General features: G+C 37.4%; 1 protein-coding gene across 10 annotated transcripts in view; it reads left to right on the top strand.

The window, feature by feature from the left end:
• The window catches only part of AHCYL2 (adenosylhomocysteinase like 2), a 164,669-nt gene that overhangs the window by 119,389 nt on the left and 30,647 nt on the right, over positions 1 to 14,633 (top strand). For 6 of the 10 annotated variants that reach the window (XM_077857303.1, XM_077857302.1, XM_077857300.1 and 3 more), the window contains 3 exons: positions 289 to 400; positions 9,219 to 9,362; positions 10,009 to 10,109. In XM_077857303.1, the coding sequence (XP_077713429.1) occupies positions 289 to 400; positions 9,219 to 9,362; positions 10,009 to 10,109 (357 nt within the window). The remainder of the gene's footprint in view (positions 1 to 288; positions 401 to 9,218; positions 9,363 to 10,008; positions 10,110 to 14,633) is intronic. The other 4 variants (XM_077857301.1, XM_077857307.1, XM_077857308.1 and 1 more) reach the window with 1 other exon arrangement.

Consider the following 14,633-nt stretch of genomic DNA (forward strand, 5'->3'; position numbering starts at 1 on the left):
AAACTATAGAAAGGAATATGACTAGGCTTTCTAAAAATTTATTTTAACCAGAACATCCCATTCTCCCTTTTTTTTTGTCCACAGTTTTATTATAAAAGGTATATAGCCAGAGAGTTAATCAAAGATTTAAATTTGATAGAAATACAATAGGTAAAGAATGAAAAATCATTCTCTCCAAGTATGGGTTGGTACAAACAGATCAACTAAGATCCTCTAATGCAAGCCTTCAACTGCTGTCTCAAAATGAAGATTGTTGTCCTTTATATAACTAGAGTTCTTTTTTCTTAGCAGATCCAATTTGCTGACCAGAAGCAAGAATTCAACAAACGTCCCACTAAAATTGGACGTCGCTCTCTGTCTCGTTCTATTTCTCAGTCATCTACTGACAGCTACAGCTCAGGTGAGTACTGAGCTGCTATGGACCCACCTGTCTATTGAAGCGCCATCAAACCTGTGCTTTAGAATAGATACTTTGACTCTCAGTTGAAATTTAGACCAAAATTCTGGATGGAATCTTTGGATCCTTTGAGGTTTCAGAGTGGAGCCTAATACAGATCTCTTCTTCCAATAAAGGCAGAGGAGAGTGATTAACAAATTTGATTTCTAATTTATTCAGAGGGTGGGTGTATGTAATTCATTGATGAACTTCATTGAGCAGAATGTACAAAGACTTGTATTTTTTTCCATTCTTTGAAAATAAAAGAGGAGTTCTCCATCCCTCCATCCAGAACTTGCAAATTAATGGAGAAACCTTAATTGCACCAAGAAACAATGAAAACATTCAAGTAGGTCCTAGCTCCAGTGAGCCCTTTGCCTTCTCTCCTAAACTGTGACATTGTATTGCTTGTCATTCTTCCCTTCCTTTGCAGTGGCATTAGTTCAAATATATGGACTCTGGAGCTATCACTTAATGACAGATGAGCTTATTACCACATTGGACCCTTTAAAGGCATTATCCATTTGTTCAACAATGCCTACTATGTATCTGATCTAATATGGAGCTATTTTATTTTGTTCTTTGTTGGAATATAATAGAAAGCTGAATGTTTGCCCTAGTTATCTCTTCACATTATAAATAGTAATATTCTTTAGAAACTTTCAGCGTGACCTGAAATTTTGTTTGTTTTTCACACATAGTATTTATTTGTTATATAAAATTGAAGTAGTATTTGTTATATAAAATTGAAGAAAGCTTGTTTGGGAAGCTATAACTTAGGTTGGGTGGATTATTATTTACACTTGTTACATTTCTCTTTTTACTCCCCCCACCCCCATAACAAAATGATGTAAATCCCTCTGAATTTTTGTGTAAAGATATGTGTAAAAGTTGTGTACCTATCTTATTCTGCTGAAATAGCCAGCGTTGAGAATTCATGAACCAGTTAATATAACTCTAGAAACCATAATAATTGTGAAAATATGATTTATAAAATGATGTGTAACATTTTAGACTGTGAGTTTGTACATATTATTTAAAGGTTGATACTAAAGGGCAGCCCTGGTGGCTCAGCGGTTTAGCACAGCCTGCGGCCCAGGGTGTGATCCTGGAGACCTGGGATCGAGTCCCGCGTCAGGCTCCCTGCATGGAGCCTGCTTCTCTCTCTACCTGGGTCTCTGCCTCTCTCTCTCTCTGTATCTCTCATGAATAAATAAATAAAATCCTTTAAAAAAAAAAAAGATTGATACTAAACAATAACTACATTAAGTTTTAATGCCGGGATCCCTGGGTGGCGTAGCGGTTTGGCACCTGCCTTTGGCCCAGGGCGCGGTCCTGGAGACCCGGGATCGAGTCCCACGTTGGGCTCCCAGTGCATGGAGCCTGCTTCTCCCTCTGCCTGTGTCTCTGCCTCTCTCTCTCTCTGTGTGTGTGTGACTATCGTAAAGAAAAAGAAAAAAAAAAGTTTTAATGGCAGCTCAATCTTTTCCCTACACACTAGATCCACATTTCCAATTGTATTCCTATAGAGAAAACTAATGCCTGCCCTCCTACTGAGACCTTATATGTAAGGAAGGTACTTACAAAATATCTATTTACCTAGAAAGTGTGACCTATGCCTTGGTTTTAAGTGAACACATATTTGCCTACTGTAGTTCATTGGTGAATGGTATTAACTGATGTCACCCTGGAAAACTTGGACTTTTTAGGTTGAACTACATGAAGTTGCCATTTTTATAGTAAAAAATTATCAACCATATATATCCATTTAAGGATATAAAGTTCAGGAGCATGGAGTCAAATCATTCTGAAAATAGAAAAACTTAAGACCAGTTATTCAGCTTCCTACTGGATGCTAGAATTACCTTGATGGCATCCCTTGCAAATGGCCACCTGGCTTCTTTGGGAGCATTCTAGATGTTAGGATAATTCTTGATTTATCTAGTTATTTAGCTCTGATAGGCTCTCATGTAATCCCTGGAATTTAATGAATTTAATGAATTTGCATAGAAATAAAAAAATCACCATTTTCGGGGCATCTCACTGCTCTGGTTATTGTCGTCTGGATATATTCCAGATAAACGTCCTTTTAAAAATCTGTCTAGGGCAGCCCTGGTGGCTTAGCGGTTTAGCGCCGCCTTCAGCCCAGAGCGTGATCCTCCAGGATCGAATCCCACGTCGGGCTCCCTGCATGGAGCCTGCTTCTCCCTCTGCCTGTGTCTCTGCCTCTCTCTCCTTCTGTGTCTCTCATGAATAAATAAATAAAAATCTTTAAAAATAAAAACATGTCTATAGTATTCCATTTATGGTCTGAAATAATCTATAGAAGTATTATTTCCATAAACTCAGTGCTTTTAAAATGAAATCTAAGATGAGGTTTGCTTTTTTTTTAAAGATTTATTTATTTTAGAGAAGTAGAGAAAGAGAGTGGCAATGGGGAAGAGGCAGAGAGAGAGAATCTCAAGTAGACTCCCCACTGAGCACAGAGCCGGATCCCCATGACCCCAAGATCATGACCTGAGCCAAAATCAAGAGTCAGATACTTATCCAACCCAGCTACTGAGGTGCCCCAATGTTTGCTCCTTTTGCAGCTATATCATACACAGTGTTACCTCATTTTGTTTTGTTTTTTTCACATGAACAATTGGCAAGCCCTGGAGTAGGATTTAGGAGAGACCTACTTTCTAGGCTTTGATCCATGTGTGATTTGTTTGTGTGATCCTAGAAAACTCTTGCAGCCTGTGATGTTCGTAACAGAGGCAATGAGAAGTCACATGAGGTGATACAGAAAAAGCTCCATATCTATCAAATGAAAAGCTAGGAATAATGGAATCGACTCATAGTTCTCTAAATATAGGAAGATATGCAAATGCATGTCAATAAACTTGGAACCCATTTTTAGCGTACATTATCATTTAAGTGACTACAGAAAAGTAACATTGGAGATCCCCAAGACTGATCCTTGGACCTCCTCTCTTTATACTCTTCCCCACATGAGTTTATGCAGCCTCATAGTTTTAAATACTGTTATGTATTGACATTTGATTCTCAGATTTATCTCCACCTCAAATCTCTCTCCTACACACTAGATCCATATATCCAACTGCCTGCTAAGTCCTTTCACTTGGATGTTTTGTAGGCATCTCCATGTCTTAAAAACTGAGCTCCTGGGTTCTAAGCTTGCCCCTCTTCAATAAACTGAAGTTTATTCACAGCACTACAGCCAGATTCATTCTCTTGAAATAAGTCAGGTCATAATTCTCCCCTCCAAACCCTCCACTGCTTCCCAATCTCATTCTGACCAAAAGCTAAAGTTCTTACAGTGACCTACACAACTCTGTATCACCCTATTTTGTTTCTAATCACATCACTACATTCCCAAACCTACCCTCTCTTCCAGCTAGACATTTCACTCCAGTCATACTAGCCTCCTTACTATTGTTTTGTTATTTTAAAACATGCCAGGCACTCTCCTGCTTTAAGTTCTTTGCACTTGCTATTTCCTTTGCCTGGGATGCTTTGAGATACCTAGCTGGGTATCCTACTTCCTTCAGTTTTTAACTAAAGATTACATTCTCAAAAAAAAAAAAAAATTACATTCTCATTGAGGCTATTCTTAAAATTGTACAAATACCCTACCCAACATTCCCTATCAAAGTTTCCTCCATTATTTTTCTACACAGCACTTATTATCATATAACATACTATGTATTTTACTAATTTTATTATTGTTTCTCCCCTTATTTGAATATGAGATCCATGAGAGTAGAGATGTGTCTGTTTTGTACTGTTCTATTCCCAGCATTTAGAAGTGTTTGACACATAAGAGGTGCTTTATAAATAAATATTGGTGAAAGATGTTCAGAGACCTGTACTTTATGTTCTTGTTGAGGTCTCTGATTTTCTATGTATGTGAACAGCTAGAAGAAGGTTTATGACGTTTCAAAAAAAGATACCTCCCTATCCAGTGTTTGTTTTGCTGAAGTTACATGGAGGTTTGGGTAGTCTATGGCCTACTCTTCCTGCCTAAAGATCCTAGTGCTAAGTTTTGCTATGCTTTCATTTAGGAGCCTCTACCAGCCTTTCTCAACCTGGGTTCCTCATCAGAATCACAGAACACAGAAAAGAATTAGAGACACTCTTTTTATTAGTTCTCCAAAGATGGTTCATAACTAGTACTCTTCCAGATGGATAGGAGAGAAGTTAATCGATATATTCTATGGATGCTTCAGGGCATTAGGGCTTAATTCTAGTGGAACCCAGGTTGAAAAGGGTTGCATTAATTCCTAAAATTCCTGCATTGTTCCTGAAATTGTTTATAAGAAACAAACTTCTGAAAGCTCTTTCCCTGAATACAAAACCTCATAAAAACACAGGAACAAAAGAGACTTCTTCAAAGCCAAATAATTCCCAGTGATATATTTCTGAAAAAGCTATTTTTGGGCAGCCCCGGTGGCTCAGCAGTTTGGCGCCGCCTTTGGCCCAGGATGTGATCCTGGAGACCCAGGATCGAGTCCCACGTCGGACTACCTGCATGGAGCCTGCTTATCTCCCTCTGCCTGTGTCTCTGCTCTCTGCCCCTCTCTCTGTCTGTCATGAATTAAAAAAAAAAAAAAAAAAAAATGCTATTTTTGCAGTGAGTTAATTGGTTAAAGATAAGAGAGAAAGGCTGACATCCCTTAGTTCATAATTGGTTCTTATAAAACTTACAAAGTATTTTCTGATTTTTCCAAATAACCATGTTTGTTTGTATTTTGGTTGCTAACATAGCTTTTCACATATTTCTAGAATGTTATTCATCAATGAAATCTGCTGCACATTGACACAGGTCCCTACTGTTATTTCCATTGTCAAATGGATAGATTAGGCCTAAGAGGAATTGTTGACTTAAAATAGTCTGATAGGACTAACTCAACCGGGTGTCTGACTGCTGTTTCTCCTAGCAATAACCCACAATATCATAGCTGCTAGGAGGTAAGGCTTAATCAGGCTTGAGCCATAGAACGTATGTATGCATGTTCTATGGGATAGATTATGGATTAGTGATTCATCAAGTTCTGTTTTGATTTTGGATTATCATGAAACAAGAGAACGCCCCATAGTAAAGTTATATTATACTTTATGTTACTTTTCTACCTAGAAATTGAGTCTTTTTTTACTCTCATTTATTCATGAGATTTTTCTGGTGGTAGTTAGGGGAAAGAGAATTGAGAGATCTGTTATGCTCCCTATTTTACAGTTGGATAAATTGAAAATTGGTTACAACCAATTAGAGGTAAAGTTAGAGCTAAGGTCTCAGCTATACTTCAGTTGGTTATTGCTTTGATTATAAGTTGTCCATTTTTTATTGAATTATGGCTCTGGGCTTCAGAGTGTGACAGTTGTAAACAGTTTAGAAACTATGGAAACACGTGTATACATATGTGTTAGGTTTCTCTAAATTTTCTTAGAAAAAAACCTTTCTCAAATATTTTCATGAATGTGCTACTTTAAATATAGTGACAAATAAATATAGATTCAAAAAACAAATGTCATGCTAGTTCAGGAATAATCTGTTCACTGTGTTTACAAAAATAACATTCTCTGTTGATCTGGGTCTGTCAGCCATTTTGCATTCACATATTCGTACACTCTAGAGAACTGATGGTTTTGTTTCTCACGTGATAACAGGTCTGCACAAAGGACTCTTTGAAAACAAATCACTGTGACTCAAATAAAAATATTGATTGAACTAACTATAACCAGTTGATTACTATGAAGAAAATAAAATACTGTATTTGGGGAGTTTTTTCAGAATAGGGAGATGGTATAATAATTTCTTCTTGGAATAGAAGAAAACAACTCAAGTCAAAAATTGGAGTGCTTCTCCTAAGGGGAAATTTGGGGGGTTATTTTTGTTATTGTTTGTGAGTTTTTTTACCCTGACTCATCCTTAGAAGCTAGAGAGACATAGGAGAGGAATGCTATTCTGGGTAGAGTTAGGACTCCAGTCTCAACCTTTATCATCACTGCCAACCAACCACCTGCTGCTTGGTTAGATTGGTAGATGACAGAGGTAGAAAAAAAAGGAACTGCTAAATAATATTGTATGCATGTCATTCCTTTCCCATTCAAAGTCCTGAAGCTGAGAAAGAGCCTTTAATGTTATATCTGATACTGAATTAAAAATATTCGCAAAAGCCAACAATAATATGAGGTGTCATTTATAGAGTAGTTAATTACTTTATGCCAAGCATTGCACTAAGTACATTATTTAAACTATCTTATCGGGATCCCTGGGTGGCGCAGCGGTTTAGCGCCTGCCTTTGGCCCAGGGCACGATCCTGGAGACCCGGGATCGAGTCCCACGTCGGGCTCCTGGTGCATGGAGCCTGATTCTCCCTCTGCCTGTGTCTCTGCCTCTCTCTCTGTGTGTGTGTGTGTGTGTGTGTGTGTGTGTGTGTGTGACTATCATAAATAAAATAAAAAATAAAATAAATAAAATAAAAAAATAAACTATCTTATCTTCTCAACAACTTGACTCTGAAAGTCACGTCTTCCTATTATACAGTCTGCTTCATAGTGCATATTACAACCATAGGAAAAGAAAAACTCCAATTAATTTTGTAATTAGTTATTTCATGTCTGACTTAACCTAGTAGACTGAAAACTCCACCTAGCTAAAGACAATCCATATTTGTTCTTGTATACCCAGCACTTAGACTCTGTCTGGTACATTAGTAGACACAAAATAAAAATTTGTTGAATAAACAACTGAATGTGTGAATGAGTGGATTCATGAATTAATTAACAATTCTATTAATCAGGTTCTGGAACACCTTTACTTTATATATACCCAGAAACAGAGACTGAGACGTCAAAGTCTGTCTGACTCCAGAACATATACATAACAGTTATATTTAAATGGCCATTGGGAAACATAGAAATCATCATGCCTCTAGAAAAGGATTTGAAATTTCAGGATATTCTGAATGTAAACACTTTCTTCAAAAGCAATTATGCTATAAACTATGATCAAGATTAGGGATAGCCATTATCTTTCTTCCCTCAGGTGGTAGAAGCATGGTTCCCCTATGCCTCCAATGCATAAGCTATTTCTGAGTATTGATTAATGAAACAAATGACTGCCCAGGAAGCTATTTCTGGTCTCTGGTGCCAAAGGTACTTTGAACTCTTGCTCACCCTAGGAGGGAGAACCACAGACTTTTTATACAGATTAGTTCCTTTCAAGAACAAAAGTCCTTTTGGGGATTTACTAATTCCCTCACCTCCCTTGGTGCCCGTGTTCATTCTTGTTGCCTCGTGTTAGGACTTTGTTCTCAGGCAGTTTTCCAGCTCCATGAGAGACACTCGGGCCCCTGCTGCCCAAACATTTTGTAGTGCCATGCCCGATTAACTGGGCAAGGTCAGACTTGCCTTTTACAGCCCTCCCAGATACAGATCCTTTACTAAGAAATCCCAGAAATGCCTTAATTCTCTGGATGTAAGTAGATCAAAGTGCCATATGCTTTAGGAGTTCTGAGCATTTGCAGTTTTCTCCCCTTAAAGGTGATAGAAGTCCTTCTTATCCCATTGAGAGACATGTAATGCCTTATAAACAGAGCTTTATATCCTCCAAACTCCCCTCTTCCTCAAAAAAACCCACAAAAAATCCTGCAGCAAACCTTGAGGACTACTCAGAAAGAAACTATCCTCAAAAACTTTTTTTTTTAAAGATTATTTATTTATTTATTCATAGAGACAGAGGGAGAGAGAGGCAGAGACACAGGTAGAGGGAGAAGCAGGCATCATACAGAGAGCCTGACGTGGGACTCGATCCATTGTCTCCAGGATCACGCCCTGGGCTGCAGGCGGCGCTAAACTGCTGCGCCACCGGGGCTGCCCTATCCTCAGAAACTTAAACATAAATCATGGAAGGAAATTAAATTCTCCAGCAAATAATTAGCAATTACAGAATTGTATGAAGACCGAAAATACCTCAGCTAAACCTATGAGTAGCAGCAGCTACCTGCTAGCCACAATCAGAAGTCTGAGACCTTCTATCCTCTAGCATATATTGCTACATGGATTAATCATCAGAACATTTTAGTATGCCAAAGGAGGATTTATTCTTTTCTTTGAGAACCTAAAATGCCCACTGCTGGACCCCCTGAGGCCAGCAAGAAGGGAGAGCACACTGTGAATACTTCATTGTCAATATCTAATTGGGTCTGCAGGCATAGTTCAGCCTCATCAGAGCCAGTTTTAAAAAGAAAGCTCTGTTATGTCAGACAAACACTTTTTGTGTGGTTCTTAATTATTTTCCCATGGGTTTCTTGTTCTCTGGGTCTTATCTGTTCAGTTATTGTACTAACACACAAATTACGTTGGGCATCTAAGCAGCAGACAAAGAGGGGAAGCATGGATTCCAGAAACCCATAGGTTAATGACCATGATCTTGAACTAAGAACTTTAACATAATGCCACCATGATGTAACCTCTCTCTCTTTGCATATTCAAGGACCTCTCATGTTCTGAAGATTCTTAGCCATAGATTCCAAGTTAATGCCATCCAGAGGGCATGTCTTTGGCAACCTCTCTCAGCTGCCTCTTTCTGACCTGTGGATAGCACTTTCCGCAGGAGGTGATTGAGCCAGCTCCACAGTGTCATTTTTGGTGCCTTTTATTTAGGTGTACATCTGTGTGGTGTTGGATGATTAGAGAAGCCGCAGTTCACTCCATGGTTTGGAATTTCCAAGGAAGCCAATTTTTTCCCTGAGGGTTTCTTATTCTGTCATTTCAGCGGCCTCCTATACAGATAGCTCTGATGATGAGACATCTCCCAGGGATAAGCAGCAAAAGAACTCTAAGGGAAGCAGCGACTTCTGTGTCAAGAACATCAAGCAGGCAGAGTTTGGACGAAGAGAAATTGAAATTGCTGAACAAGGTAAAAAAAAGCAAGCACTTCTTCTGCCTATATCTTTTTGTCCATGTTAATCCATTTTTGTGTCCTGGGGTCTAGTAGCTTGTGGAATTTAAGTATGCTTATATTTTTTTTTTTTACTTTTAAAAATATTTTATTTATTCATGAGAGACATAAAGAGAGAGAGGCAGAGGAGACACAGGCAGAGGGAGAAGCAGACTCCCTGTGAGGAACCCAAAGCGATACTGACTCCAGGACCCCAGGATCACATGCTGAGCCAAAGGCAGACGCTCAACCACTAAACCACTCAGGCATCCTTTAAGTGTACTTTTAAGGAATACTTATTGCAAAAGAGATCTGAACTTAGGAAACACTATGGGGAGGGAGTGAACTCTAGTGGGTATAGAAGGAACTCCTACACAACGAAAAAGGGAAAGAGTGAATAAGGAGGACTAGGGGATAGGGAATCAGAATTCTGGAACATTTGCCTCTGAGAGTCTTTTATAAAAGAAAAATCAGGTTCAATGTCTTGACCCCATGAGAAATCCGGTCTAACAAAGAACCTGATAGGGAGAGAAATCTTACCTTAAGAGAATAAGTTCTTCTGTTTATTCTTTCTCTCTCATTCCTTCCTCTCTAATGATACTGTGTATATATTGTGCTTTTTCAGAAATGCCTGCACTGATGGCTTTGAGGAAGAGAGCTCAAGGAGAAAAACCTTTGGCTGGTGCGAAAATTGTGGGTTGCACACACATCACTGCTCAGACTGCTGTGAGTCCTTTTTCTTTCTCTACATAATAATAGTTGATAATAGCCACCCACTCTTGAGTGCTTGCAACATGCCAAGTAGCAAGTTAAGAGCTTAACAAGTATTATTTCATTAATCCTCCTAATGGCCAGGTAAAGCAGGTATTCGTATTTCTATTTTACAAACAAGGAAGCTGAGGCCCAGAGTCTTTAAGTAATTTGTCCAAAGTTATACAACTAGTAAATCATAGAATTCAGATTTGAACTTCAGTATATCTGAGTCCCAAGTTTATGCTTTCTGTGTGATACACTGCTTCCCTTTATCTTCCCTTCCAGTGTCATTTCTATAAGGTAGCTCTCCTTGGCTGCTTTCTGCTGCACATAAGAAAAACTTGATTCAACCTGGCTCATATGACAAGGAATTTATTATAGTACATGGCTTGTAGTCCAGAGGTAAGGTAGACTTCAGATGTGGGATCTCAGGGCTCCAGTTTCATCTGTCTATGATTTTCTTGGAGCTGCCTTGTCACTTGCTTACTTCATCCTCAGGCTCATAGCAAGATGATTACAAATAGACATGAAGAGTAAGGACCATTTCTTCCTCTCCCCCAAGAGCAAGAAAACCTTTCCCAGGAGTCTTCCAGGATATTCTATTATGTGTCATTGAGCAGAATTGGATCACATGCCCATGGCCCACCAGTCCTGGCAAAGGAACTGGGATTACCATGATTGATTTAGACCAGTTATTCTCACCACTATCAGATTCAGTGTCTCCTTTTTATAAAAGTTATTTTTGCAATGTCCCTGTATTATCTTAGAATGAAATTCAAATATAACATACTTAGATACATTTAATTTTTTAAGAAATTAATATAAAATCTTAAATATGAAGGAGGAATAAAAAAAGTAATTTATAATGAAATGTGTATTTCTGTAGTAACTGCTTGGCACAAGTATAGTGGAATACTCCGATATTTATACTTCCTCATAGCATTATTTGAATGAGAATACCACCAAGGGAGATTGAAATGTGTTACTGGTTCTAGAACATCAGAGTGGCATAATCAAATTATTTGATTTTCTGATCATAATAAACTATAAACAACTTTTTAAATTTTTGAACAACAAAAAGTGTGTTTTCTCTTAATTTATACACTTGTTGCATTCTGGAAGTTATTATTTTGTATTAAAACTACAAAAATATTTTTTGTTTATGTGTAAGTTTAATAAGGTTCTAAACTTAGATCATTATAAATAGGTTTCTCACCCATGTGAACTTTCATTGGAACATTTGAAAACTACAAAATATGGTGTGGTTTTTGTTGTAAGAGACTGGCCTGCACTTTCAAAGTATCGGAACCTCTGATCCTGATCCTCTGATGCCAGAATCATTCCCCTCCCAGTTATTGTGACAATCAAAAATGCCCCCACAGTTTTCCAGAGCTCCTCTATTAAGAACTACTGACTCAGAGCCATCATCAAAGATGTAAGAGATATTGAATTGCCAACCATAATGAGACCATTACAGGAAACTGATATATTGAGAAATGGTCTGAAATCTTTTGTATGATTTATAAGACTCCGGTCATCTGTATGGTTAGATCAACTTTCAAAAGATTATCTCCTGAAGCATAACACTTATTTATATGGCCACTTCCTAATTAAGTACAGCAGAGTCCTTAAAACCAGACAACTACTGTTAACATCTTTACCATAAGACTCTTCTGGATTACATGTTCTCTAAGGGAAAAAAAACCTTGCTGTCCAAAATTAATATAATAAATTAAAAAGCTGTCTCTTTTTGGAGCTACAGACTAATGAATCAAGGCAGAAACTCTCTTGAAATCTTTTTTGGGCTTCCCCAGTCAGGGACATGAGACTTCAGTGTGGTGTCTTAAAATAGTAAGTGCTTCTGTACTGTCTCATGTTGCTAAATTATATCTAGTTTCTTTTTTACCCCCTGGTTTACCAAACATTACCACCATTCTATGTTCTCTTTTACTTTCCCTTGAATGGAGTAATCAAAATTAGTTTACCAATTTTAATATTATTTCATTGTTACACACACACACACACACACACACACACACACATTTTTTCTTTATCTTTAAAAAAAATAATTACAAAGGACTTTGTTTTATTTTTAATCTCTATTTTTATTTTTCTAATTACAAAAGTAGTTCATATTCATTTTATAATACTCAATCATTACCACAATGGTTAGTGTAAAAGGCAGTCTCCTATAATCCCATGTTCCAGACATAACCATCATAGTTAGTGGTTTCCTATCTGTGTTTCTAAATGACTTGTATCTATATTTTTTTAGGCATGTTTCCATAGTTCCTTCTAATAACCAGATTCCTTTGCTACTCTGTCTATAGTCATGATTGAAAGTTGGTTAAAGCAGCTTCTTCTAGGGGTTCCTTGGGTGGCTCAGCAGTTTAGCACCTGCCTTTGGCCCAGGGCATGATCCTGGAGTCCTGGGATCGAGTCCCGCATCGGGCTCCCTGCATGGAGCCTGCTTCTCCCTTTGCCTATGTCTCTGCTTCTCTCTCTCTGCGTCTCTTATGAATAAAAAAAAAACTTAAAAAAATAAAAACAGCTTCTAAGCTCTGTCCTCCTTCCACTCCTGCCTGCCTTCATTCCTGCTTAAGCCCTAACAGCCAGCAGTCTTGACTTAGAATTCTTTGAACAGTTCTTATACTCTTGGCCTTGATTAATCACTTTGGTAAGTCTCAGTATCCCTCTTTTGTTTAACAAATTCAAGAATCCTAGCTATAGGAATTCAGAAATTATTTAAGGTGAAAAATAAAATGAAAGGGGAAAAAATGGGATCAAATATCGAAACATAGTATGGACTACAAATGAAGACATATGAGTAGTTCTGCTATTAATTTACTATGTGACCTTGGACAAATTACTTTAGGAGGTCAGCCTAAATTAGTGGAGTTGTTTGCAATTTTTTTTTAATTAGAGCAAAATTAGAATTCTTTTAGCATAGAAATATTAGAAAATAAGAGTTTTACAACATGAAAAGTACCAGTACTCAGAGTTAACTACAATCAGGAAATTTTAAAACAAGTTTTTTAATCAAAGCTTTATTCTTGTTAAAATAGTTTGTAATCAAAGCAGTAGATGAAGGGCACCTATCTGGGTGGCTCAGTCCGTTAAGCTTCTGTCTTTGGCTTAAGGTCATGATCAAGCCCTGTGTTGGGCTCTCTGCTCAGCAGGGAGTCTACTTGTCCCTTTGCTCCTCCCCTTGCCCATGCTCTCTCTCAAATAAATAAATTCTTTTTTAAAAAAAGAAAAGCAGTAGGTGGTATACTACCTTCTTTAAAAGAACTCTACCTCTATCTTATATACTGAAAATAAAAGTAAGTCAGGATCAAATCGATGGAATAAATTTTTTAAAATAATTTTTTAAAATATGTTTTTAAGGGGCACCTGGGTGGTTCAGTCAGTTAAGCATCTACCTTAGGCTCAGGTCATGATCCCAGGATCCTGGGATGGAGCCCCACATTGGGCTGTCTGCTCAGCAGGCAGCTCTCTTCTCCCTCTCCCACTCACTCCCCTTCCTCCCCCATGCTCTCTCTCTCTCTCAAATAAATAAAAAGATCTTTAAAAACAGAAAAAAATTAAATAATAAAACATTTTTAAAATTTGAAATAAATGTGGATTTATAGATAAGTTGCAAGTACGGATCACTTTTTTCTTAGCTATTTGAGAGTAAGTTGCCAACCTGATGCTCCTTCACCCACAAATACTTTAGTGTGTATTTTCTACAAACAGTGACATTCTCTCATTCAACCAGTACAACTATTCAAAATTAGGAAATTAACATTGACTTATATTACCATCTAATCCTCCGACCTCATGTGTATTTTACTAGTTGTCCCAATAATATTTTTTATAACAAAAGGATCCAGTCCATAGTTACATACCTCATTAATCATCATCTTTTAGTCTTCTTTAGTCTGGAACAGTTCATTAGTCTTTCTATGACTTTCATGACCTTGACACTTTTAAAAATTATAGATGAATTATTCTGTAGAATGTGCTTAATTCTGGTTTTCCTGATGCCTTATTATTAAATTCAGGCCATGCAGTTTTGGTAGGAAATGATGCTACATTTTTTTCACTGAATCTTATCAGGTGACACATTGATTCCGATTTGATTTATATTTGCCAAAATGATGTTCATTTTGATCCTTTGCTTGAAGTAGTGTCTGCTAGACTTTTCCACTAGAAAAGTAGAAGTCTTTGTAATTAAAAAGTATTTTGTGAGTAATATGAAACTATGCAAACATCCCATTCTTCATCAAGCCTCCAATTTATTCATTTATTTACTTATTTTTATTTGTATGAATCATTGTTTCCTATTTTATTTAATAGAGTATAATCCACTACTATCATTATTTATTATGATGCTCAAATTGTTCCAGACTTGTCCAGGGGGAGCCCCTTCAATCTGGCTTCTGTGACTTCTTTGTTTTTACATATCCTTCTCATTCTTTGAGCACTTCTTTGCTTCTGGTATATGATTATCTA

This window comes from Canis aureus, chromosome 18 (assembly GCF_053574225.1).
Source record: "Canis aureus isolate CA01 chromosome 18, VMU_Caureus_v.1.0, whole genome shotgun sequence".
In the NCBI taxonomy this organism is placed as follows: domain Eukaryota; kingdom Metazoa; phylum Chordata; class Mammalia; order Carnivora; family Canidae; genus Canis; species Canis aureus.